We start from the raw sequence: 25553 nt of genomic DNA on the forward strand, positions 1-25553 counted from the left end.
ACAAGCATCGCTAGCTTCCTTCGACACAACTAACTCACTTCTTCTCTCTCTTTCAGAAAAATGAAAAACAAAAGAAAAACAACTGAGGATTAACACGAAAGACATGTGGAGCAACATACGATCCACCATACCCATCCAGCTGCTTGACTCCTGAGTTAAATAAGTTAACCACAAAATCATAAGTTTCCAATATCTGGCTACTCCGCTGCGGGATCTATTGAGTCCTAGCCCGTCCACCTTCAACGAATGCAGGAAAACAACTTTTTATTTGTTCCCCGTCCCACTCCGGAGTATCGCAAAAAGGAAGATGAACGAACGGGAATGGTCTACGTGCTATACGTGCTATTTTAACTGAATGACGGCGTGAATAAAGGTGACAAAAGTGTTCGACTGTTCTTCTTTCTTTTGAAGCGCATGAATTTACACAATAACTACATATTCATACTTGGCAACATTGCCATTGCTCCATATTGCTCCAATCAGCGTAAAAAATCAAAGAACTTTGTCCACATTCTTATGTTATAGCTTGGTTTTGCTACATTGTATAGTCGGGTCAAACGACATGAGGCACGGTGCAATTGCGTACGCGCTCGAAACGGAGTGGTGGAGGCAGCAGTTGAAACCGAGGTGGGACCATCGCAAACTGCAGCGATGGGTGGTGCCAGCAAGGGTTCCAGTACACTCCTTCCTGCTCCGCACCACTTCGAGAAAAGCCTCGTACGCAATTGCACCGTACTCATGTCGTTTTGACCATACTATATATTCGTTAACAAGACACCACAACATAAACCTGAATTTTTTCGATGGGACTACTAAAGAAAAGCGCGAAAAGATGAGGGGCTAGAGGTCCGATTCTAATGGTGATATTAGTTAAAGAACGAGCGAAGGTTAGTAAATCACTTGGATCTGGTAACTGAATATGTCAAACGCGTTCACTTTTACACGAGGGCAGACCATATTTGAATAGGTCAGTCAGTTCATTCTGAACGTGTTGATGATAATAAATAACAAAAGTTAATGAATTATAACTAGCTAAAATAGAAAAGAGAACATATCAATAGGTAGAATGAGGTAGGGAGAACAAGCCAATAAGTTGGTATTCCTCCCGCTGTTAATTTCTAGCCTCACTCAACAGAAGACAGGTGTAACTGCTAGCGCTGCCTTTGACAGAGTTCCTAATCACAATTCCAGCTACTTAAAGACCTTCCCCTGGCGTATTTGTCAAACACTTAAACAAGAGCAGTACGCCTGTGGATAATCTTTTGGGATATTCTGAGATGGAATATAAAATACCCAGAATGTTTCCCTTGAAGCATGACATGAGAGAAAGAGACGATTCATCTCTCGTAATTCGCTCCAGGTGAAACGTCTACCCAAGATAGAGCAGAAAGTGAAAGTGAACAAGAAGATCACTCTTGAGGAGCTTATAAGGCTATCCGAACGAGTGTCCTTCTCTGTCGATGAACCAGAATGAAGCAGAGGATGGACTTCGACCTAGCTTCTTTTAGACTATCTCAATTAAATCGTTCGTTGTAGTTAAAACCATTAACTGACTTGATGCTTCATCTTTCTGACCTAATCCCAAATTTAAACAAGACTCACAAGAAAGTAAGCAATAAAAAGAACAACTGTGCAAAATGTTGAGGCAGAACAAAGACGACGTCGAATCCCGACGAATTGTGTTTGGACAAGACACCTAACAACACTGAAAAAGTTCCTCAAGGCAGACAACGAGAACACTTGCTGATTTATTCACTCAAAGTCCCTAACAATAGTTGTAGATGGTTTCGTAGTCCAGGTTTAGTGGAAAGGAGTGTTCAGACATAAGTGAGTGCCCACTGATGACACCGTTCCGATTTGTAGTTCAGATATTCTGTAGAAGCCCGGAGCAGATAACAAACTGAACACAGGTGAGATGCGGAACATTTGGACGACTAAGTTGAAATGAGAGAACTGAGACGCCGAGTGTGGAATCTTCACTGAGGTTTAACCCAATCATGACCAAGAAATCAGCTGTGAAATTACTGGAATTACATCCCATCCACTTCAAATGGCTACCGAGCGGAATACAAATATGATGAAACTTAGAGCAGTGCCGTTCTTCAATGTATCGACTACACTGCATCAGTAGCGAACGCTACCTGTTTTCCGCATCCAATATCATCCACACTATTTCTTTCTTTCTCGTTTCTCACCTTCTCTTCATCGAATAACAAGCACGGACAGTACGCACGTTTTGACGTGATCTTGCAGAACTATGCAATTTAGAGTAACTTGAATTTCCTCGGCAGTTTTCAGTTTTCCCTAATATTGCGTAGGGCGGAAGCTATCTTTATTCTACATTGTACGATTTAGCTTTTGCTTACAGCTGCGTTTTTACATACAGATACTTGATATTGTAATGGGGGTACCTCGTTCTTTTCTCTTCGGTGTTACTATACTTGATTTCCATTTTTCAGCGTGTAAATTCCTTTTTTTTAAACATTAACGATTCTCACTTATTCATGAGTCTTAATTAATTACACCTCTTTATACCTGCAGTGGGTCTTATGCCTAGGGCTAAATCATTTACTAAAAAAGTGAGTGAGCTCTTGAACTGAACCCACAACGACAGTTGCAGACTTTACTAGTCTACTGATAGTGATTTTCATTTGATGACTCCCGTAAAAGGTGATCACGAAGGGCAGAGCAACAGCAGTTGCAGATGTTTTGCTCGGCATTCCTACGAAGTTTGAACGCAGCAAACGAGTGCTATTACTACTGTTACTATTACTGCTATGGATATAAGTGTTCAGACTTGTCTTTAACGTTTGGTAGCGCACGTGGAGCAAGTACAAATTAGTTTGTTACGGTACTAACGGTAGGCGGATTTACATCACGTGCTTCTGTTTCTCCCTTACGTCTAATAGGTAAGATAAACGCAACAGTTACTGCTGCTTAATTATTGCTACATGGTACACTTGCGAAAGTTAGAACAAAAACGCATGAGTAGTCTTTCAGTTTTACACTAGCAGAAGTAGCACCTTGTGGGGAGAGTTGGCGGTTTTTTGTGCAGAATGTTCGAGATGATTCGTGGGACACTTAAAGTCAGCGTATCCCGAAACTGACGTGGTTGGGAAACATATACGAAAATGTAGACCGGGTTTAGATTACGAGTATGGGCGCGGCACCACTCTATTCCCCTTAATCGTCCTAGAAACAGTGTGGAGCGGCGCGAGGTACGTTAGAACGTGCCTCTCGTACTCGCATCAGTCCCCTCAGCAGCTTATTCATTTCTTTTATTTGGATAGGCTGACGAAGAGACCTTATTAATCTTCGCCCGCTCGCTCGCGGATGTGGCCCGTGCGCGTAGGTGGAGCGTTTTCATGTACTTTGTAGGAAGAAACACCGGATACCACATCGTTTTTTTGAAGACGATCAAGAGGAATTGAGTGGGGCTACACTCATACTCGTGATTCGCTGTGTTTAGCCTTTCTTTATAATTTGAAGGAATCCGACGGTTACGTGGATTGGTGCCATTTTGAGAAGTTTTGTGATTTCACCATTCATTTAATATGATTTCGCGCAAGTATTCTTTCGCAGTGCTTTAAAGTAGTGCTGTGTTAACGATCACATGGTTGGCGGCTGGTATCAATCAGTACTATTATGTTCGTTGTAACGAAGGTAATAGGTACCTATGAGCATTTTCGAGACCATTACACTAGAAATAGCATTCTCATAAATGGTGAGGATGGTATTTATTCGAAAAGAAGCGGCTTCCAAGAGGACCGATCGTCCGAAGTGTGCTTCCGGCCACCAACTCAGCCATTAGTTGCGCGACGCTAGGGAGCCACTGAAGAGAAGTAAGTTGCGCACGTCAGCGAGTAAGCACAGAACGTTTTGTAACAATGAAACAGCAACGACGCGATACGTCCTCGGTGAAGGAGTGCATGGGACTCTTCTACAGTACGCAGAAGACTTCATAGAGCCTTTTTCTTCTTGTTTTTCCCTAAATACGTTTTAACCATTTTTTTCTTGTAATAATGCATGAACAAGTTTACTTATTCTCAGCAGATGCCTTTTCCATGTGTATTGTCGTTTGTTTTACTTCTTGGGCCCCTCTAAGATCTTGATTTGTATGTATTTAGTTTCCATCTCATTCCTTTGTTTACGATTTTCATTATTCGTTCTCGTAATATGGAGAAAACCATTTCTCGCTACTTCAGAATTCTCACTTGATTCCAGGCCATCTCCTCAAAGACTTCAGTCTGCAGGAACTGGATTTCTGCTCTTTTTGTGTACCTGTGTACGGTTACCCTTATTCTAGTTTCTAGGACAAATTTGGGGATTTTACAGTGATTTTGACTACAATGAAAGCTAGTCACTAAGTTACAAAAAGGAGCATAAATTGAATTCTTAGAAACTAAGATTATACAGGCATCCTAAAAACAAAACAAGTGACAAAGCTAATGGAAAAGGACTTTGTTAAGATTACCTAAGTCCATTCATGCATTTTATATAAAGAATTAGTGAGAAACTGTAAAAAGCAATAAGAAAAATTATGTTCGGATGTTTTTCGCGCGTTGTAGAGGGATCTCTGTGCGCGACCTTCGCCTTCACCCTAGACGCGTTGCGTCGACAGTTACAACACGATTTACGCCGGGGCGCTCAAAGCAAATCAGGTGCAGCCCATGTGTGTGCCAACAGCGATAGCCCTTTTTCATCCGTCCTAGAGCTGCTGGTCTAGTTTTGCGCGTTTTTCGCCGAGAAAGAGGTTGGAGTTTTGTACCCAAGGGAATTAATCAGTGTCCGGAATGAATGTTTCCTCTTTATAATCAGCATGTTGCCTAGGTGTAATGCCAAGGAATAAAGTGCTGATGGTGCCTGTGAGTGCGAAATAGTTACATAGTCTCTGCAGAACCCAGTCAAACGTTTGATTAGGGCACGACATCGTGTAAGCAGTTACGTACAAGACCCAGATTTCTTCTTTATTTCAAACTCTGTGAGTAAATGTATGGATTTGTCACACATGCAATCAGTACACTCATACGATTGGTACTGATTCGCGTCAGTAGCATATTGTCACAGATTGCAGTTGCAAATGAACGTCCCGCTGCGAAGACTATAAAAGATTTGCCTGGTGCGGACACTCGCCAACGGAATGCAGCGCGGAGATCACGGATTTTCGACCCATGTCTGTTCACTATATCTTGATCTTTCCTTGATATTTACTACATTCCCTACTCAAGCCAAACTTATATCGTGGTGGAGCGGTGGAGGTTGTCACTGCTATTATTAGATTTCTTTGAATAGGATTGATTTCGGAGGATCACACACATGACAGAGATCAAGAGCATTGTTCGCAGTCACCGCAAATATTGCATGTGAAGGATGTGGAGATACTAACAATCTATAAACCACGTTAAGCACTGTCACTTGACGAACGTCAACGGAGTTGCGCCAGCTCGCTCAACTTGAAGTTCAGGTAACCAGGAATAGAGCTCCTAATATATAGCGCTTTCAAAAATCTGTGATCTCTGTAGTGCGTTCCGTTGTGTTTCTGAGGACTTATGGTGGACAAGTGTGCGCTGCGACCATCGCTGAACTGAGTCCGATGTCAAGAATCAGATTCACAGCAGTCCTGCTTCGCATTCAATTGCGAGAGTTTGAGGACTACGTCGCTTCAAACTGTTTGCATCATATTTCACCATTAATGAAGTCGGTTTTGCAGTAATACACAGACGCCGAATACCTTCCACCACTCCGCCGCAGTACTGAATCGCTTTTCCACCACGTAGACACTCTTCCTTTCCAAATACGAAAAAATAAAGAACTTTCTCTGTTTGCAGTGCCACTCGTAGTTCCCGCACGAATATTTGTAGTCTTTGACTATTTTATATTTTTCTCACGTTTCAGTCATCACTGTATGGTTTACGAGACTGGTAATGTCTAAGGCAGACCAACTGATTATGGAAAGGCGCCTTCGGCCGATATACGGTATATACGGTTTGCATTTCTAGGGTTTTTAATATTTTTTCGTCATCCATCTTTTGCTCAGACGCCATTGATGCCGGCAATGCAAAGAAGGCAGTACAGGAGGCTGATAAAGTTCTCAAAAAGCATCCTGTGACCGTCTGCGCTAAGGTTTGAGCGTCTTTCTTGATTACAGGCTTGCTGAATCCACAGTTGTTGCATTTTCGATATTGACTATTCATCAGGTTCTCAAAGCATTGGCATTGATTCGTTCCGACAAGCTCGCAGAAGGTTTTGAAATAATCAATTCCCTAGATGTTCCTGGAGCTCAGTTTGATGAAGGCACCCTCCAAGCATTTGTTCATTGTTTCAAGGTGAGATAACGGTTGCTTCAGAGATTTTATTATGCTCATATATTCTCTAGTTATGAAGAGCAGTAAAAAGAAAGGAAAGTTGTATGTCTTACAACTTAAGAATAATGAATCTCGTATGATACATGCTATGTTGAGTTTTACAAAGATCTTGCCAGAAAATTGACCGTTGTTACTTCTCCATTATCTGTATTTTAAGCTCACCACAATCTACCAAAAATGTTGCCGCTCTCAATAATATAAACCTATCAGTTTAACAGATCACGGATTCTTTTCCCTCAGTGTGCTCTCATTCACGACTTGAATAAGTTCACTGCATCTTTTTTTTGTTGTCGTTAAAGTTTATGACGTTCTCTGCTCAGTTGATGCTTGAAAAGCGTGAACACGTGAAAGATAGATGGCAATGAACTCATTAAATGCGAAAATGATATGAAGAATTCCCGTTATTTTTTGTTGGCCCATTTTGCAGCACACATGGCGGCTGTAGTAATTTGTTCGGATGTACAGAATGTGGGAGTGTTTGCAAAACTTTTAACAACCACATCACAGAAGAAGTCCACGAATTACCCTAGAAAGTTCGAAAGTTTTGAAAATGTCTTGTTGTTCAAATTGTCAGCGCCGCTGCCATATATCAGTACCCAACACAAATTTGTGAAAGGAGAATAGTGCGAGTCTCCTGATCAACATATTGCCTTTAATTATTTTTAAAATACATCAATTTCAGGAGGCAGGCTGTCCGTATCGAATCACAACTTTATATGAGCGTGCTGTCGCTGTTTTACCTTCAGAGCAGAATCTCACACACTTATTTATGGCTCATGTTAGAAACAGGTTATAACTTCCATAGATGGTATACTTGGTCACAATGCCCTTTCATGACTAGATGGGTGGCGTCATACGTACTTGGGTGCACGAACTCTAAGAATCTTTCTAGACGTCACAGTGCAAGCCTTTATATGCAGCGGTCTATCGTAGGAGTGCGCAGGATTTCATTTCGCATGAGGTGTAAGTTGCCTTCTGGATCAGGAGGGTGAACTTGGATCCATTTTGCATATCACCGGACGTTGGATATGTTGTTGTTCGGCGTTGCTATCTTACAGACCGCCTTGGAAAATTTTTCATACCGAGCTTAAGTGGTATGGTATAACTTCTTCGGCAATCGAATATGGTGTTGGGCAGGTGTAGCGCAGTTAGTAAGAGGTTCCGCTGTCTGCACGATCTATCGGAGGTTCAAATCCGTCACGTTCATGCAGAACTTCAGTTAGTTCTCGGATTCTGCTTAAATTTTGGCTTCCAATTCCCGGTGTTAGTGCGGATTTAAAATGCTCTAGGAAAATAAATCAATTCGAAAATAGATATGGTTACAGCGCCAAAGTGGACAGTAACAAATTGGAAAAGGTTCTTAGTATCGGTATTCTTGTGAAGCAATGGCGTCATTCATTTGTGCTAAGGGAGGGCCACTGTGATTAGTGTATCTTTTCTATTTTTGTATATTGTCATTATACCTCTTTATTTATGACTTGGTTAAATCTGTTGCAGATCCTTCAAAAACCAACAGTTAGTAGCCATGCGCTTATTTAAGGAATTCAACAATTTTCCCTATTTCTTCTGGGGTGTTATGAGTATCGTGATGCAGGTAGGTAGCACTTATTTTCAAAATAGCACTTTAAACTTTAGTTCCGTATCCAGGTGTTTTGATTCCTCGTGATATTTTTGGCATTATGTTATGCGTACTTTCTTTTCTTCCTCCTTTCTTATTCTCCTTTCTTCTTATTATGCTTCCTTTCTTCATTTGGGTGTTTGGAATTACCTGTATATTTGTTGATATAAAATAGTGGTGATAACTACGTTCTGAAACGGAAAGGTGTTCCACGTACCCATATAATAATTAGATGATAATGAATGATAATTAATAATTTTGGTTTAGTTAATGCATGTTGACGCTGTTGTGGCCTTGAAAGTCAATGTGTCACAGAGTTAGACATTCAATCAGATTCGCCCATACTAGTGTCTCTAAAAGTGCTGATATGCTTTGAGTTTTTCATCAAGCATCAAAACTCGAAACTCGCTTATCCTTTACGGACCCTTTACCACGGAGTCATTACAATTCGAGCGATAGGACAATGACTGGGATTTTAACTGACTTCTGTGTTGTCCAAAATAGATTAGCCCGTAATGAACAGGAAACCCATCCTGTGTTGTCCTTGATTGTTGCATTGCTTGTTCTTGAGTTAGAGTTTAAGTCGGAATGGACACAGGGATTTTGACGTTCTCAGTCACCAAACAGAAATTCTCCATAAGGTCTGCGTAAAACGTGTTGTATCTTGACGACGCAACGCGTCCTTGCCGAATGCGTCACTATTTCTATAGTTCTCACTACAGCATGCGCAAACCTCTGCGCACCTTGAGTTATTGCTTCTTACAGTTTCTTACTATTTTCTCTTATAATAATGCATGAATAGGCTTAAGTAGTCTTAGTAAAGCCCTTTTCCATGTATTATATTGCTTTTTTTTTGCTTTTAAAACTCCCTCTAGGATTTTATTTTCTAGGGATTTAATTCTTGTGTTCTGGTTTTATAGTCGTATATGATAAGCGTCTGTTGTAGTACATATTGCTCCAGTGGGATATGAAAGACTATGTAAACCCAACGGTAGACATATGAGAGTCGAGCTCGCATAAGAAAAGACCTTGATTAAACTTGTACGAATTATTACTTCTTCAGAAACCTCTATAACTAAAGAACAACAGCAACCAGACCATTCGGCGTGACACAACATTCTCGGAAAAGGCAGTTTTACTTGAACTTTTGCCGTCCCTTCGATGTAGAAATATTAAGAGGGCAATTTACACATGTCTGCGAATGTGTGTCCTCGAGGATCACGTGAATATAGTGACACCACCTCAACAAACCTCTGAAAATGACTGGTCTAAATTCGGGTCTACAGCTACATTTCTAATTGTACATGTCTATATTTTTGTTGTATGCTAATTTAAGATGTGTTGGGATTTTCAGGTGGATACTGCGTTGGCCTTTGACATTCAAAATTCTGGAGGGCCGTTTGAACATGCGGAAAATATGTGCTACACTTTCTCTTCAGGCTCGCGAAAATCCTGAAATGGGTGCGAAAATGTTATATCCTCTTGCGGCTAGAATGGTCGAGAATCACGTGGGGAAATACGGGTACAAAGCAGGCGCAGGTTAAAATTGTTCGATTTTTGGTAAACGTGATATTGCCTTTACTTTGTTCCAAGGCTACGACTAGTTTATTAACAGAGTTCTGTTGCAAATTTCTGAACGCTTATTTTCAGAAATCGAGCTGCATACGATGGTTTTGGAAGGAATGAACAGGTTTATTGAAGCAGAGGAGCTACTGGGTGCGGAAGAGTCCCGTGCTCTTCTTTCGACTCCGCCAAAATTTTTAATGGCTCGTAGACTCGCTCTTCTGTTATCAGCTGGGAAGTATCAGACTGTTGTTGAGAGAACTGTTGAGGGGCTTAAGTCAGAGTGGGTTCATTTTTTACGTATGGTTATTATCACTTACTTCCGAATTCTCCTCACCGAAGCTTCTGTTTTTTCATCAATAACAAGCTTCCTAGGTCTTAGTCATCAAATTTCATATTGTTGTAAAAGAACGTCTGCTTAGTATACTTAGTTAGAACGTACGAAAGAAACATTTGTCTCGGCAGACCAGAGAAGTGGGAGAGCGTGAAATGACGGAAGACCATGATTTTTACAGGTATAATATAAAAGGGTACGACATGTAGCACGTCGCGTTTGCTTAAGCGGTTGGGCTCGAAGCAGAGCAGTGGAGAAAGCGGTTGGGACAGAGGTGGGACCACTGCGAAATGTGGTCAAAAATTGCGATAGCAAAGATCATCCCTAGATCCTAACCGCTACGCTCCATGGCATCACTTTGAGCGCAGCCGCTTATGCAGCTGCACCGTTCTTCATGTCGTTTTGACTCTACTGTATTGTTAGTGTTGGTTAGAAGAGAAACGAATGTGCTTTCGCTAGCACGTTAAGAAAATATTCATAATTTGCAATAATGACGAAATGTAGATGTGAAGGACTCTTGGTGTTTCTTTTACAATTGTTACAACGATTCCTCTGAGAATGTCTCAGAGAGGAATGATGCAGTTGTTAGAAATAATACGAGGAGAACATTTAGTAGGATTCCGCATCCGTTGTGCGCATACATCCGAGTCGGTTCCTAACATTAGCCCTTTATTATACTCAATAGCCGTTGTTTTGTTGCAGGTTTTTTTGTTCAAAATCATTTCGATTGGGTGTTGCCTGCCCACGCAAATCTTAACTTTGATATTATACCGTAATACGAATATCGTGATACTCTTATAATTTACAAAAGCATTCTTTCGAGGCGGCAGAGAGCTACATTACACCCATTTTCGCTCATTGAATAATACAGTGTAAAGTCGTAAGCTAGTAATGTACCGTAATATTAATATTATTGTACTCTTGTACAATAATATTAAGTACAATAATATTAATATTATTGTACAAGAGTACAATAATATTAAGTACAATAATATTAATATTATTGTACAAGAGTACAATAATATTAATATTACAGAAGTATTCTTTTGAGAAGCTGTTTCTTTCCTTTTTGGACTTTTCTTCTCAAATTTGAATGATTTGTTTAGCCCTGATGATTGGACATTGTGGAAAGTTTTGTTCGACTCGTCATTCGAACTTCTAAGGAAGAACGAAGAGGAAGAACAACGGGAGAAGTGAATATGTTTTCTGTTCCAACGACTTTTTTTTAGTCTGTCCTCTCATGGTTGCTTTGAAATCTGACGATATCTTCAGTAGATGTTGATCTATGAGGTCCAAAATTGTTTAACATGATCTTCTTTTATGATTTTGAATGTGTTGATGGAAACGCTAAATTTCGACGGGTTGTCTGCGTGTCGGTTACGCGGCCCTCATCTTGCTCGGCTAGAACTAATTAGACGATTTTCTGTCGAAGATGAACCGATTCGACGCCTTCTAGATAAAATCAACTTAGGTTAGTTGTATATTTGCCTGAAAGCACGTTTTAAATCAAGTGAGGTTAAGAATTTCTCACCATGTTCAGGAACGGCTATCGATCTTATAATCAATTATGTGTTAAGGTTCTATGCAAAGCCTTGTTGCTACAATGATGTTGCTCAGGTAGATTATGCACCTTTGACCTCATGTAGAACAATTGTGCACCTTTTCATGTGAATGTTGACTTTTGTTAGTTTCTAATGCTTACCTATTTCAGTATCTATTACTGTTAAATGATACGAACCAAGAAGAACTTATTGACGGGTTGAAAGAATTTATAGACAGTGTCATTCATCAACGAGAACAGGCTGGGGAAGACAGTGTAAGTTGATGTCCGAAACCACACTTTTCATGCATTACCCTAAACAGTAGCCGTATTTTGGTGTACGTAGGTTCAGGCAACCTCCGCTGCCTCTGTAATAATAGCAGTAGTTCACTTCTATATCATTTTTATCCACAGCACTAATGGCTGTAGTTTTAATTTGGTGGACGCTTGTTCAGGCAACGTCTGTTCCCTCTGATTCCGTAGCAGAAGATGAAGGAATGAATGATATCACAGAAAGAAAAATATTGGCTAGGGAATTTGTGAAGATTTCACAAGACCCAAAAGACACTAGTTGAAATCTATCTTTTATACTATCAGTAAGGTGTAGTTCCTAACTTAACATCACCACCAGTGTTCACATGAGTCTCTATTCTGGGACAGTTTTGCAGTCGCATGTTTATTAGTCGTGAAACACTGCGTTGAGATTGCACAACCAGTCTCCTAGCTGCCACTGTGCGAGCTTTTGCACTTTTTAAAAAAATTGTACTTTCCCCTTCGATAGGACCTTCAACAGTTGTATATGAAATTGGGACGATGAAATCATTCCAATTTCACATACAACTGCTATATATAGTGTATGTTATATATGCTATATATGATGACTAACTATGTGATGCTGGTTTGGTGCTACACACCTGTCAATCCAAAACTAGTTGGACAAATATTATACGTGGAGGCTCTGGTGCCCTTGAAACCTGTAATTCCTGAATGTTTGGGAGGTCGCTCCTCATTTTTGCTGCCGTTCATCGAAACTACATACCGCTAGTGCTACTGATGTAATGAAACCACTAACATTTGAGATACGGGAAGCTTGAATCTCCTCTTTCTTTAGGAAAATTTCCTCTTTCCGGAGATTTCTGTTTTAGTAACATGACTGAGTGTACTAGTAAAAACACTGGCGAAATCACTAGTATTTTTGCACATCCGACGTAAAAGCACGGATACCGCTTATCGTCTTGAAGCTGTTGTCTACAATTCGTAAATATCTCATTCCGACTGAATTAGAAATAACATTGCAGCTGTTCTGAACGTGTTTCCTAGTGTTGTTTATTAACATACATTTCTCAGATTTTGAGGTACCACATTTAGATGTGTTGACAAACACATCTAAACGTTTGCGCATATTTTAAATCCCATGACTTTTTGAAACGTATCCTCTATTTTACGAACATCTGGATAAGCACCGAATAAAAATCTTTAGTGTTTTTCCTCAAATTCTGATTCACCAAAATTATTTGTTTATTTATTCACATACACCAATGGCGCACCAGGAAAGAAGGATAAAAAATTACACTCTGCCTGAGTCAGAAAATCTTGCGAAAAAAAAATACATAATACTGTCAGAGGAAACTGCTACTGTCTTTTTTTTTGTGGCGGATAACAAGTCGAACATGTCGTTCTTCTACTTCACAAAGTGTAGAATCCTCTTATGACATCTCCATTCAGAGCGCTTGGTCTAATTATCGATATATCAGGATTCGGATGCCAACTTAGCCCTAGGCATAAGGAGCACGTTGTCACTGGCGGCGAATCTGACTGGGGACCTTAATCAGGAGAACTCTCCAACTTTCGTGATCCTCAAAAGACTGGCCACCACAATCTAGACAAGCGGCAGTCAAGGCCAAACTTGCTAAAAGATGCGGAACTTAGTAGGAGGAGGTTATTCAGAAGTAGTTGAGAGAGGGGATAATATGACGGGACAAATTAAAGAGAGATTAAGCCACAAGATACTAGTATCTTTGTTAGCGAATGAGCCTCAGTGAGCGGAATAGACTTCATATGTCGGAAGAAGGGAAAGAGTAGCCTCGCAGTAAGCTGAAAGAAAAATAACTATAGGAGAAACAGTGCAAGAAATGGAGAAATGTAAAAGAAAACTAAGAAGTATCATTGGTGGGAATCCGTGATCCACTTCCATACACTGTGCAAAAGGCATCAGACATCAGAACATCTAGTTGCTAGAATCAGATGCATGCGGTTAGGCATCAATATTGAAACACCGGCTTATGTCAATTTTCTTCAAATTCATCTTGAATATTCTACTATGTTCGGCTTTAACAACATCACGCAGTAAGAGTTCCAAGCATCTACCAGTTCTATAGAAGAAGTTATTGAACATCAGGGCAAATTTTCTATGCTGTATTTTAGCGCAATGTAAATTGAAAGCACAAGTTCTTTCACTAGTACGTCTGAGGCACTAATACTTGCTGGGGGCTAACTTAGTTTCGTTTTTGAGGACTCGAAAACAGAAGATTAGGTCGGCGTGTATACGTCTGGTCCTCGAGCTGATCATACCTAATTTTTTGAGACGATCTTTGTTGCTAGTCTGCTGACATTCTTCTGAATAACAAAGGGTAAAAGTCTCTTGCAATTTTTTGAGCTTTGCTATGTGTTTATTCTTCGAAGGATTCCAAATTTGAGAGGCATATTCAAGGTGAGGTAAGACGAACGATTTGTATAGACGGGTGAAAATAGTTTGATTAGTGGTGTGGGCAATGCGGAATAGCCGAAGAAGAGAGGAGTATGCTTTTTCTACAATATGATCAATATGTTCTGTGAAGTTGAGGTTATCATCCACTAAAATTCCTAAGTCTCTTGCAGATTTACAAATTTTAAGAGTTACTCCATTCATACTATACTCAGCCACATTCCCTTTACCTAAATGCATAACCAGAGAATTGTCGTTGTTAATGCAGATCCCATTTGGAAGCTCAGCCGGAAGGTTTGAAGGATGGAAAAATATGTCATTGCACTGTTGTTAGATAGGAGCTGAGTGTTATCACTGCAGTCTGAAAAAAGACACTGACAAAATGCAGTGGGGCATTAGCTTTGATATCATCTCTAGTATAAATAATTCCCGTTTGATCCACGAGAACAGGAAGTCTTCCGTTGGTCTTCATTTTGTGCCTTGAATATGAATGAAAGGGCTTCATGGATTCGCTGTGCACTAAGCAGCGTTCTCGATAAGAAAAGTATCTTTTCATGTGGATGTCAATGTCAGAACATACTTTCTTGTATAGTGAGTTATGTAAGGAATAATATAGCTTTTCAAAAAGACGCCTTTGGGATTTTAATGCTTTCAGTTGAAGTGGAAGATTCAAACAAAAAACAGCGAGGAGATCGAAAAGGAACAAATTTTGCAATACCCTCATAAACCTTCTTGCAGAATGTGAGATAAATGTCCGAACATGAGGGGTATTGATCAAATAGAGTAAACCAGTCAACACCGGGAAAGTGTTCAAAGAAAGGTAATCAAAAAGTTAGGCATCGAAATTCCTGGAGCTGACATAGATAGGTGTTTCGAAATGCACAATTGCGCGGTCGGATGAGGCTAGCGGTGGAGGAAGCTCGACATCAAGAGTTTAGGAGAATGTCATGAATCTTATCAGGGTGTAAGAAGAATGTCATGAACCTTATCAGCGTGGGTAGGTAGATTCACATTTTGCACGAAACCAGCATTGGTGAAGAAATCTAAGAAAAGCGATGAAGATGAGTTGAAAGCTATGGAGTCAATCCAATCTACATGCAGGTTAACGTCGCCAAGAATAGTAGTTTGATAATTCACAACTGCAAGATCGCTGAGAACGTGTAGTAGTTTTTATCATCAGCAGCAGAACTATTTGGAGGGCGGTACACAAGTATAAAACGAAGTTGCGGCAAATTATCAGCGCACAAAATTTCAGCGGAGAGCAAGTCAGCTTTCAGATCGTTGTCAAAAGTAACGTAAGTTGATTTGGTCACTAATCAAAGCCTTGACAAGAGCGCACACCCCACCTCCTCTTCTCATGGATCGATCCGAACGGCAGGCATTATAGGGATGGTTGCCAACGAGCTCAGACTAGCTGGCATGACTTGATCTATATTTGACCTACCAAGCAGATATCGATAACAATCGATCACAGCCGCTGGCAAAAAGAAAGAATTAGTTACACGGTTAAAAGACCACAGAAAAACCTCGAAACGGCAGGGTATAGGGTTTCAAGTTAACAGATGTTAGAAATGTAGATGGGAGTGTTGAAAAAAAAAACGTTAGAAAGATTAGGGTAAGTCAAATGATTAAAACAGCTGTGTGAGAATAGTTAGGATGTTAAAAAAGAATGATGGTTATACAAAAAAGAAGCTTAGTTTGTACCGAATGTGATAAAGAGAGAGACAGGAGAAGAAACGTTAAAGAGATAAGTAGGAATAAACTAAAAAATGCGTGAGCAGACAACTACGCAGCCGCCTGACGCACGCGCTGAACTGAATATTGATTATTATTGTTTAATAAAACAAGAGGAAAAGAATACTAAACAATAGCAATGTATCCGAATATTGAGAGCAAAACCACATCTAGGAAGAATGGCGCTAACAGAAACATTTATTACTACAACATATTGCTACTCAGATGAAATCTAGTGCTACTAGGTTTCATCTGAGTAGCAATTCATTCGGGGTTTCACACTTAGGAATTCAACCGACTCTTCTGCTACTGATGTCAGCGTTCATACTTATGCCTCTCACAGCGTCAGTTGTCTAACTGCCTCAATCGTAGAAGAATACTCTTTTTTTTCTCTTTTTTCTTCTGTTTCTCTTTTTTTGCTGGGATGGGAACAAGACGCAGTCTTGCATGGCTGGAATCCACTTGTTGCTGTGGATGTGTGTGAGCAGTTATTCGTTTTCATGTTTGACCCTTCAAGGATGCAAACTGTTGGGCAGTCATTATGAACGAAAGACTTCGCAGGACTATTGGAAGTATAGACCGAATGCCGAGGGAGGACAGGCGAAGACACGTGCAGCTGATCATTCGAGGGATCTTGCAGGTATCTGGTTCTGATGAATTTCAGGAACTAATTTTCAAGTACTACTGTTGGAGTATACTGGAACTCTCTATCAGTAGATCCTTAATTTCCAGCCAAATCGAGAGCAGTTGGCTGGGACAGCTTTAGCTCAACTTGCGGCAGCTATTTTATGGAACGAGTGGAAGGTACATGGTAAGCAACCACGTTTAATTATAGGAATTGTATTTTTTATAATTGCGCTAGAGTGATGTGAGCGGTGTAGCGCAGTCAGTAAGTGGTTCCGCTGTGGCTGCAATGAGATCGATCGGAGGTACGAATCTGCACTGCTGTTCACCAAGCATTTCATTCCTTCAAGGTCGATTAGTTGGTACCAGACGTGGGTGGAAAGATAAAAACACTGACTTGACTCATCGGCTATCCCGCGCAAGTCGTGTACGTGTAACTGGCCCATTATACAGGCCAGTTACACGTTCGTAAACCCCAAACGATTCTGAATTTAAGCGAACGCGGTGGCGCATCCCAAGCGGATTTATTAACGCCAGACACTTTGTCCTTTATCCTTTTATCCTTAAGGCTAAGGTGAGCCGAGATTACTACGGAAACAAAGTGGATTTTGCTCAAGTTATACATTATTTTGCAAAATGATGCTTTTATGATGCATCTTTGTTGCTCCATCGTTTCTGTACCTTTTTATTTACTCGCGCATGTTTCCTGTTTCGTATATGTGAAGAAGCAGTTTCCCATTTCCATCAGCTGTCGCGATGAAACGTTCATTTAACAAGAGTGGTCTGAGAAAGGAGGTCATTTTCGTGTGGATGTGAATAAAACATGTCATTTTACAGCATAGTGCCTTTGTGTCGTGCGTTTTCTGTTGGCCTGCTACAGACTTTCCGACCTGTTTCGTTCTTAATCTACGCTTGTAGCATTAAAGTCTTGGTTGTGAAGCTCACAGTTGCTGTTACAGACGACTGGCAATCATTTTACGAAATGATCTTGCTGCTAGAATGGACTTCTAATGAGTACCCAACAGATCCTTTCTGTAAGCTTGTTCTGTGCCGGGCGTACGCCCAAATAGGTGGTTGTTTCGATTACCCTTATGTTCAGTTCCTGAAGTAGAGATTACATTTTTGCTATGTTTAGGCTGCATGTATCGAATGGTTGCTTTAACTCGAGCGCTTGACATCAAATCAGTGCAGAGAGACACTCTTGGTCATATTATGTTTCCTATGCCAGAGCTTTGCGGCAGGTATAGTGTTCCTTTTCTTTCTAGTAGTACAGTATTCTTTGAAGAGGTGACAAATATTTTCACATTTTCACTTTCTTCAACTCTAAGATGGATTTTCTGGAGATTCTAGGTTCAATTTTGGTATCGTTCACTACACTGAAATGGTCGACGTTTACGAACAAGCAGAAAAAGAGGTAGGCAGTGTAACTTTACGTTAATTGCTTTATCATAGATTACATGGCAATCTTTCTAGATCAGCGAAGCTTTGATAGGAGCATACCGCAATGGTGCTTTTATACAAGTCCCAAATCTTGTTGCTTTAGCAGATAAAATGAGGAGGTCCGTTATGGTAAGATTTTTGCTGAGTTTTGCTTAGAATGTTTGTGCGCAGAGTACAGATACATTGTAGTCTGTGGCTGCTAACGAACTTCATCGGTACTTTTCGGCTCTTTTTGCAATCGAGGACATCACGGAAGCAGTCAATACCTTGCATGGTAGTGACGATACAATAGGTCGGGGAAGTTGCTACATTGCACCCATTTCTTTTTATTATTCATCTTTTTTATAGTGTACGTAAATATTTCCCGGCGGTTCATACTTTCTACTATTATTCCACTTTTTTGTGTGCATCAAATAACCCTACGTAAATAAATAAATATATGTACTATGTAGTATGAAGGGAAGTTATGAATTTCCAAAGTGGGTTTTGGATCTCAATGTGATTTTAGACGCGATAGAATAGGTATCCTCTTCACCCATCATTGCCAGTGAAAGGTTTTGCTTAATAGTTGACAAAAAAGCGGTGTTGGAGACTTAACTTAAACAGGGAAATAATTAACCAAAATTTTGATAATTTATATGAGAGAGAAGGTCACTAGAAACAGCTATGACGTGAAAAATCCTCCTGAAAATGTTCACAGGATATCTAGTTTAGGCTGGCGCTTAGGTAAACAAAAGGGGAAACTATTTTATTAATGTTTGACGTTTTTCGACGATTGGTAGTGTGTGCATAGGTGTTTAATTTCCACAATGATAATTATGAGATTTATTTAGAATGGGATTTACTGGTCGACAACCGTGACCTGAGTGTAATTCCTTCTTTCGAGCGGAATATGAAGCAGGAACTGGAGGATCTAAGAAGCAGTACCCAACAAGAATTCGTGAGTTATTAAGATCTTGAGTTTTCCTGCGTGTGACAACATAGAAAAGCCAGAATGAACTTCCTCCGATTCGGGGATACTGTATGCAAAAGAAGGCATCAATCAGGCATGGCCCATCAAAAAGAGATTTTTATGCAAAGAAACGTGCGTTCGGAACGTTATTTTCATTTTGTCTCAGGAAACCGAAATTTGACGTTAATCAGCGTAGAACTAGTTGTTGTTCAAAAGAAAGAAAGAAAAAAATCTATGGATCACATAAGATGATTTTGAAGCCACAAGCAATACCTTCGATTTGTTATGAGAGAATCTTATCTCATGTATTCCATGATGATGAAGATATGACGGTGGATGGTAGGCAACATGCGCCTCGATCACATCCGCAACGGCGACATTTCGCTTAAATTTAGCGCGGTGAAAACAGTACTCTAGATCGTCCTTCACTTGTCCGGCAGCTACCAAAGTGACGACCAGTTTAATGCAATTCATTGATACATGTGGACTCGATGAGCGATGTTTCGCTGTGGCTAGCTGTTCAAACGACTGTATGTTCCCGAATATTTTTTGAAGAGTAAACCTAAAGTAGACTAAACAACGAGATTCATTTGGTTGTCATATACTAGTTCCAACCAAGATTAAAGGCATCACCCCATGAATCTGAGGTGGTATGGATTTCAGGTGGAGTATTCATATACAGCGTAGTAGATTATGGAGAGGGGGGTGATTCCGCCCATTTCTTCCCAAGTGCCGTAAAAAAAAACGGCCAAGAAGATGCGGTGCGTGCACAAGGCTGGCGAGCTCCAATCGAGCTCGTTGTAGAAAGTAGCGCGCCGGAACGCTCGAAGCTGTACCTTACGGGCCGTTTTTTACGGCAGTTAGGAAGAAATGGACGGAATCACCCTTCTCTCCACAATCTACGATCCCTAACGAATACTCCACCTGAAATCCGCACCACCTTAGATTCGTGGGGTGATGTCTTTAAATCAGAACTGGTTTCGTAGCTGTCGCGTACATCGACGATCCTCCACTACTTTGCTGTGCATAAAGTTTCTCATCGTAGTGTGTTAGAACATTATTTTAATACAATTGTTTGTGCAATAGGTAGAAAAAAAAGTGCTAAGGGCCTAAGAAGGGCGGGTGTAGTGTAGCGTTTAGAGGTTCCGCTTCCTGTACGATTGATCGGAGGTTAAAATCCGCCATAGTGCTCACCAAGCCTTTCATTGGCCGATAAATTGGTACCAGACTTGTCTGGGAGGATAAAAGCACTGACTTGACACATCGGCTAGCCCCTCAAGTCATTGTATAGGCCAGTTACACGTTCGTGAACATCAAACGATTCTGAATTGAAGTGAACGTGGGGGCGCATCCCAAGCGGATTGATTAACGCCAGAAACTTTATCCTTTAACTTTATTCTTTAAGAGCCTGAGACGAAGCTTTGCTAAATGAGTTAGTTGGCTAAAATATACTCTTTAGATAGATATGACCCGTCTCAGACACTACCTGTCGCAAGCGATTGGCTCAGCAGGAGGTGCTAAGGGTGCTGGTCCCGAAGAATTAGGTGCTGATGTGACTCTTCTACTAGTCCACTTGGAGCACTGCCGGCAAACTTATTCAGCCATTGTAACTCAGGTTGGAGTAATAGCTTTTTCGTTTCTCAATGTTGTTATCTGTGCATTCCAAGATGAAAACTTCATCAGCTTTATGTGAAGAACGTGGTAGTAACGAAAAATTTTGGGCTATAATGAGCGAAGATAATATTTGTGAATAAGGTTTAGAGATTAAATGAATAAGTAGCGTCTCTTTTCATTTCCTATTCCAAATCTTACAGAATATTTCGTTTTGAAACATTTTGAAACATACTGAGGTATTTGGGCTCTTGAATTAGTTGAAAATAAATCCGATTTTAGAATCGACTCATGCAATCGCCTTCACCAATCTATCTAGCTCATTGGGTTCATGGAGGTTTTTTGGATCCCATTATCCGCCTGCTTCAGTCTGCTGTGGATGTGAGTGTCGGTTATTTTTGTTCCCTTTCCTGTTTTGCTTTTGGTTTATATCAGTACTTCTCTTCATCCGAAAAACTTCCCGGGTATCCTCTATTCTTTCTTAATTGCTGACGGAGGGATGGCTCCATTACCATGAGTTTCGTTCTCGACTTCGCTGTATTCTAGCAACCTACTTTTTTTTGAAGGGAATGAATTCCGGGTCTTTGCAAATATCACAGATTTAAGGAAAGGCACACACATTTAGATTGGCAAGTTTGTCCTGGAATGTTCTCTTCTGTTTGTTCCATTTAATCTTGAGATGGGGCACTTGTGCAAAAACATTTAGCAATATTTGATGTTAACAGTGTACGTTTCAAAGAAAAATAAGCCTTTTACATACTGCTATGTTGTATAGTTTGCAGTTTTTTTTTTGGAGGGAAAAAGTGAAAGGAATAATGGTTTTCGTGTTCCAAGAAGTGCAAAAAAAAATTTTTATGACCGCGCATCTCAATTTTTTGTTGTTTTAGGTCGTTAGTTCAAGAAATGCTAAAGCCATAGAAGTTTCTGTACTCCCAACTACAGAAGAAAGTGAGAAGTACTGGAGTGGTAGGGTCATCTCATCTTGGCTCTAGAATTTTGTTGTTACGTTGCTCGGAAACTCCTTAGCTTTTCTGATTTCTAGTATAGAAATGGGATATTCTTAAAAATTGTGAAAGCTGTGAGATTGTGTAAATGGTTTCATTCAAACAGATTTCAAAATTGATATTAGAATCTACATAGCTATTAACTATCAAACTATACTAGAAAATTTGTCTGAGAGGATAAAAAAAAATTAATTTGACAGTTCGGCTAGCATCACAAGTTGTTGTATAGCATGTATGCGAATTCATAAACCTCAACCGATTCTGAATCGAAGCTGATCGCATAGAGTGCAGATGCACAACGCTGATCACTTTATCCTTCATTTTCTATACTCATTTCCACAACGTGTTTGATGTGGATGACCGTGTTTTGTGGAGAGGACCATCGCGAGTTTGATCCTCTTTATTATTGAGGGTTAGAAGATGTGAGAGTTTAAGTTGGTGTCTTTCGCAAATGAATCTCTTATCAATTGCAAGAAATGGGTTTAATGGATCTACAGCAGTGTATTTTCAGTAGTCCTGAATCCGGTTTTTGCTCTAGGGGATTCTCAACATGCAAGCCAATGCACAGGTTCAGTGTAACCGACTTTCAATGCTACTTTTTTTTCAAGTGTACTTCATCTCCATAGAATAATGGGTCCATTACTGGTCTGATTCTTCTCTTTAAAGTCATTCTAGTGATACAGCATAAAGTCATTGTAGTGATAGAGCAAAGTGAATTTGTAAAATCGTAACATACGAAATAAATATTTTGGTGTTGAAAACAAAATGTGAGAAGTTTCACGCTCTGAAACAATTAATTTTCTGTCCGACTGATACCGTGTATATACATGACGCATAAAGCGAATGGGTTTAGGAACAGCCATAACATTGATAAAATCCACATGCGTTAAGGGGGGCATGTCACGAAATTGACGATGTTTGGGTTCTGTGGGACAATTAAACGTTTAGTTTGTAGATTATGAGTATGAGCGTGGCAGTTTTCAATTCCTGAAAAAAAAAATATGGCGTAGAAAACGGCTTTGTTTCGCACGACTTACTTTGGAAAGAGTTACCCTTGTACGTGCCGCGTCCGTACGCGGTCAGTGAGGCCTCCTCAGAAGATTTGTCAAGTAAAATCGGTGAATAGGCTGTTGAGGAAGGCGGAGCATGTACAAGGATTGCGCGTTCTCACGTATCTCGTAGGAACTATGGCTCTTCTTACGCCTTTCTTCAGGACGGTTGGGGAGAATTGAGTGGGAACGCTCGTATTCGTAATCTTTGCCGCGAACATTATTGTCCCCAACATCGTCATTTTGACATGCTGCCTTTGATTTTATTATCGATCTTTGATCACAACATCACATATGCGAGAGCAGAATAGGTATTTGAACTTGGTCCCGATTCCTCAATCGAAATAGAAGTGAATCTGAAAAAATTGAGAGCAACTCCTAATATGAATTCTATTCTGATGAATCAAAAGATCACGGACGATGAAATGAATGTATTCAATGTGATGCATTGTGGTCAATGATAGTATATGACGGGAGTAGCATGTTTGTGGGATTACAATTTACAGTTTTAGCACCACGATATAAGCGTTTTTAAACAAGAAGAGAGATATGATTTTATTTGGTTGCAAATCGTGAGTACAAAAAGTTACTGTGAGAAGAGGCTGGCCGTATGTTCTCAATTAGAAACTGGTGTGGGTTTTCCGAGCAACCTTTGGATCTTCGGCAGGCGATCTCCTCCACCCGTTCGGCTAAGCGATCACTACTTATTTCAGTGATGATGCCCCCGTTTGAGCGGAAAACGCACCCATTCTTCATACAAGAGGAGATTATTTTGAGCTCACGAGCATTACAAGCCTTAGTGACATGTCAATTACTTATCAAAGTTCTGGAGAAACTTTTTTCGACTCGGCACGTTGCGGCTGAAGGTATCTCCAAGAAAAACAAATCATCATCTTCTGTCAAGGTGAGAAACATGTGAACGCTCCCTATTCAACTCAAATTCCACAAGGTTTGCATTTTTTTTGAACCTCACCATGAGGAGCCTATTCCAGAATGACTTTCTTGTGCACTGTGAAGCGCTACAGATGTCGTTACGAAATGGTGCTTCTCGACTTACGTCGCGTTTGGATGAGATTGAGGAGGTGCTTAAGGAAAATTCCTTCAGTTTAGTGCCGGAAGTTGGGAGTGATTGGAATGAGGTAAGCACGCGGCCTATTCGTGTTTATTTCTTCAATGCAGTAGTTTAGGAATTGTCTGAGTTGTTCGCCTCACAAAACATGATCGTCTGTGATCGGGTTTACAAGTCTTACTTGAATTCATGTGCCGACATTCGTTACTTTTTGGAACATACTGTTGTCTAGGTAGGATTATTCTGTGCTGGTTTTGATGAGGTTCCACATTTTATGTAAATTGATTCTCAATGTTGCTTCTATTGCGAGGTTATTTGCCACTGCAGCAAATATCTGCAAATTTAAGATGATTAATGTTGTTGGTTAGGTTTAGTTGTAAGAAAAATGATTTTCATTCTTGGATGTTAGGATTGCGCATTATTAAGAGCGTACTTCCATCGTTTTTTTTTCTGGGTCCAGCCTTTTGAAGAAGGCTTTGTTAAGAGTAGAGGTGTTTGTTATCCTCCATTTGCCATCATCTCGAAGCATATTTTAGGGGTTTTATTGACTTCAAGTTAAGGTAGGGTTATCTATTCATTCTTTTTTCTGGTTACTTGCAACCTTTTGCGCTTCTAAACTATATGGATGCGAGCTGAGCAGTCTTTACATTCAATCAGTGCATGTACTTATTTCAACTCACACACAACCTTTGGTTTATTTCCAACCAAACACTAATTTTTTTGTCTAAGCAACTTGCATACCGTTCTGGACAACTTACATGTAAGCAATATTAAGTCTCTGATTCAGTCTATGGTATGAAGTATACAGCGCTAGTTTCCGTGTTATTGGCTTTACATAGTTGCGATTTTCGAAGTGGAACATAGTTACTGAATATTACCGTGCTGGAGGAAATCAAAAAACACAGAAAGGTATCTGGAGAAACACTGGGAGGAAGGCAGTCGACTGGAATTTGACGGTTCTGCAAAAAAAAGTTAGTATGCTCATGAAGAAATCAGCTATGCACTTGTTATATCTGCTCAAACGGGGCGTTTTCCAACGGTGATTTTTCATGATTTCCCAAATTTTTAAGTTTTTTTGTACTCAATCGGTCTGTTGCCACATCAGTAGTATCACACACAACGTGAGCCTGGAAAAAACGTTTCTATCTTTTGAAACAAGTAACAAATTCAAGCGTTATATTGCAAATCTCACTTTTTGTGTGTATTCTTTGGAAATATTTAATGCAAAAATGGTTTCAAATGGTCCGATATAGTTTTTGATTTTAGTGGCATATGTGTCGTTAAATTTAGGATCGTTTTCTCTTTTCTGTTTACTCGTTTTTTCGACAACTACCCACAGCATTTGCTTGTTCAAATATAGCTCACAAAAATCGTTTAGTTTGTGACACCTAGGTGACTGATCATGTGGACCAAATTGTTTAGGAAATTTCCAGTCATCATGAGTTTCTGCGTCTCTTAACCGTTCACTCCCACTCACTGACACCGACAATGTCTCATTACTTCTCGAATCAGACTCATTATCTGCAAGCAGCAGTATCGCAAACGCAACGCAAATAGGGAATCATTTTCTGTGGTTTCCATTACATCTTCATCAGATTCAACGAGTCTTTTCAAACTATTCTCGAAATAGTTTAACTCAGATTTGCCCATTTTTGGCTCCTAAAACTTAATCAATGTATGCAAGCAGTATGAACGAGAGAAAGAAGTCTTATAACAACGCGATTAGCGGCAAATACAAATTAAATAACGTAAAAATGCAAAAATTTGTGCACAGGAAAAAGTGGTAACCGTGGGACTACGCGGTTCAACGTTCAGCCGCGGTTGCACGGTGTCCTAAAACGCGCCTGTCTCACGCGCTGGACACGCAAAAACGTACACTGTCGTCAATGGATTAATGCGAGAATTAAATAATAGTACGAGAATTAGGAGGGATTGAATTATTACAT

General features: G+C 40.1%; 2 protein-coding genes across 4 annotated transcripts; both read left to right on the forward strand.

Moving 5' to 3' along the window:
- Positions 1-4835: 4835 nt before the first annotated feature.
- On the forward strand, positions 4836-11162 carry RB195_010921 (uncharacterized protein; the record flags this gene model as incomplete). 2 transcript variants are annotated; one of them, XM_064192124.1, is made up of 11 exons in its annotated part: positions 4836-4865; positions 5068-5173; positions 5896-5976; positions 6038-6123; positions 6198-6326; positions 7048-7154; positions 7863-7959; positions 9423-9522; positions 9634-9829; positions 10987-11073; positions 11153-11162. In XM_064192124.1, 11 exons carry the CDS (start codon positions 4836-4838, stop codon positions 11160-11162), a joined length of 1029 nt encoding a protein of 342 aa, XP_064049707.1. The 2 variants fall into 2 exon arrangements, with proteins under 2 accessions (XP_064049707.1, XP_064049708.1); XM_064192125.1 differs by lacking the exons at positions 4836-4865; positions 5068-5173; positions 11153-11162 and having other exon boundaries at positions 5925-5976; positions 10987-11077.
- A 56-nt stretch (positions 11163-11218) lies between these two features.
- On the forward strand, positions 11219-23839 carry RB195_010922 (uncharacterized protein; the record flags this gene model as incomplete). 2 transcript variants are annotated; one of them, XM_064192127.1, is made up of 18 exons in its annotated part: positions 11219-11351; positions 11421-11497; positions 11592-11696; positions 16376-16498; positions 16591-16669; positions 17442-17552; positions 17618-17723; positions 17833-17896; positions 17956-18051; positions 18112-18214; positions 18756-18862; positions 20334-20489; positions 20768-20866; positions 21373-21451; positions 23252-23442; positions 23531-23620; positions 23649-23677; positions 23726-23759. In XM_064192127.1, 18 exons carry the CDS (start codon positions 11219-11221, stop codon positions 23757-23759), a joined length of 1782 nt encoding a protein of 593 aa, XP_064049710.1. The 2 variants fall into 2 exon arrangements, with proteins under 2 accessions (XP_064049710.1, XP_064049709.1); XM_064192126.1 differs by having other exon boundaries at positions 23531-23677; positions 23726-23839.
- Between the last annotated feature and the right edge of the window lie 1714 nt (positions 23840-25553).

Source organism: Necator americanus, chromosome III, assembly GCF_031761385.1.
Source record: "Necator americanus strain Aroian chromosome III, whole genome shotgun sequence".
In the NCBI taxonomy this organism is placed as follows: domain Eukaryota; kingdom Metazoa; phylum Nematoda; class Chromadorea; order Rhabditida; family Ancylostomatidae; genus Necator; species Necator americanus.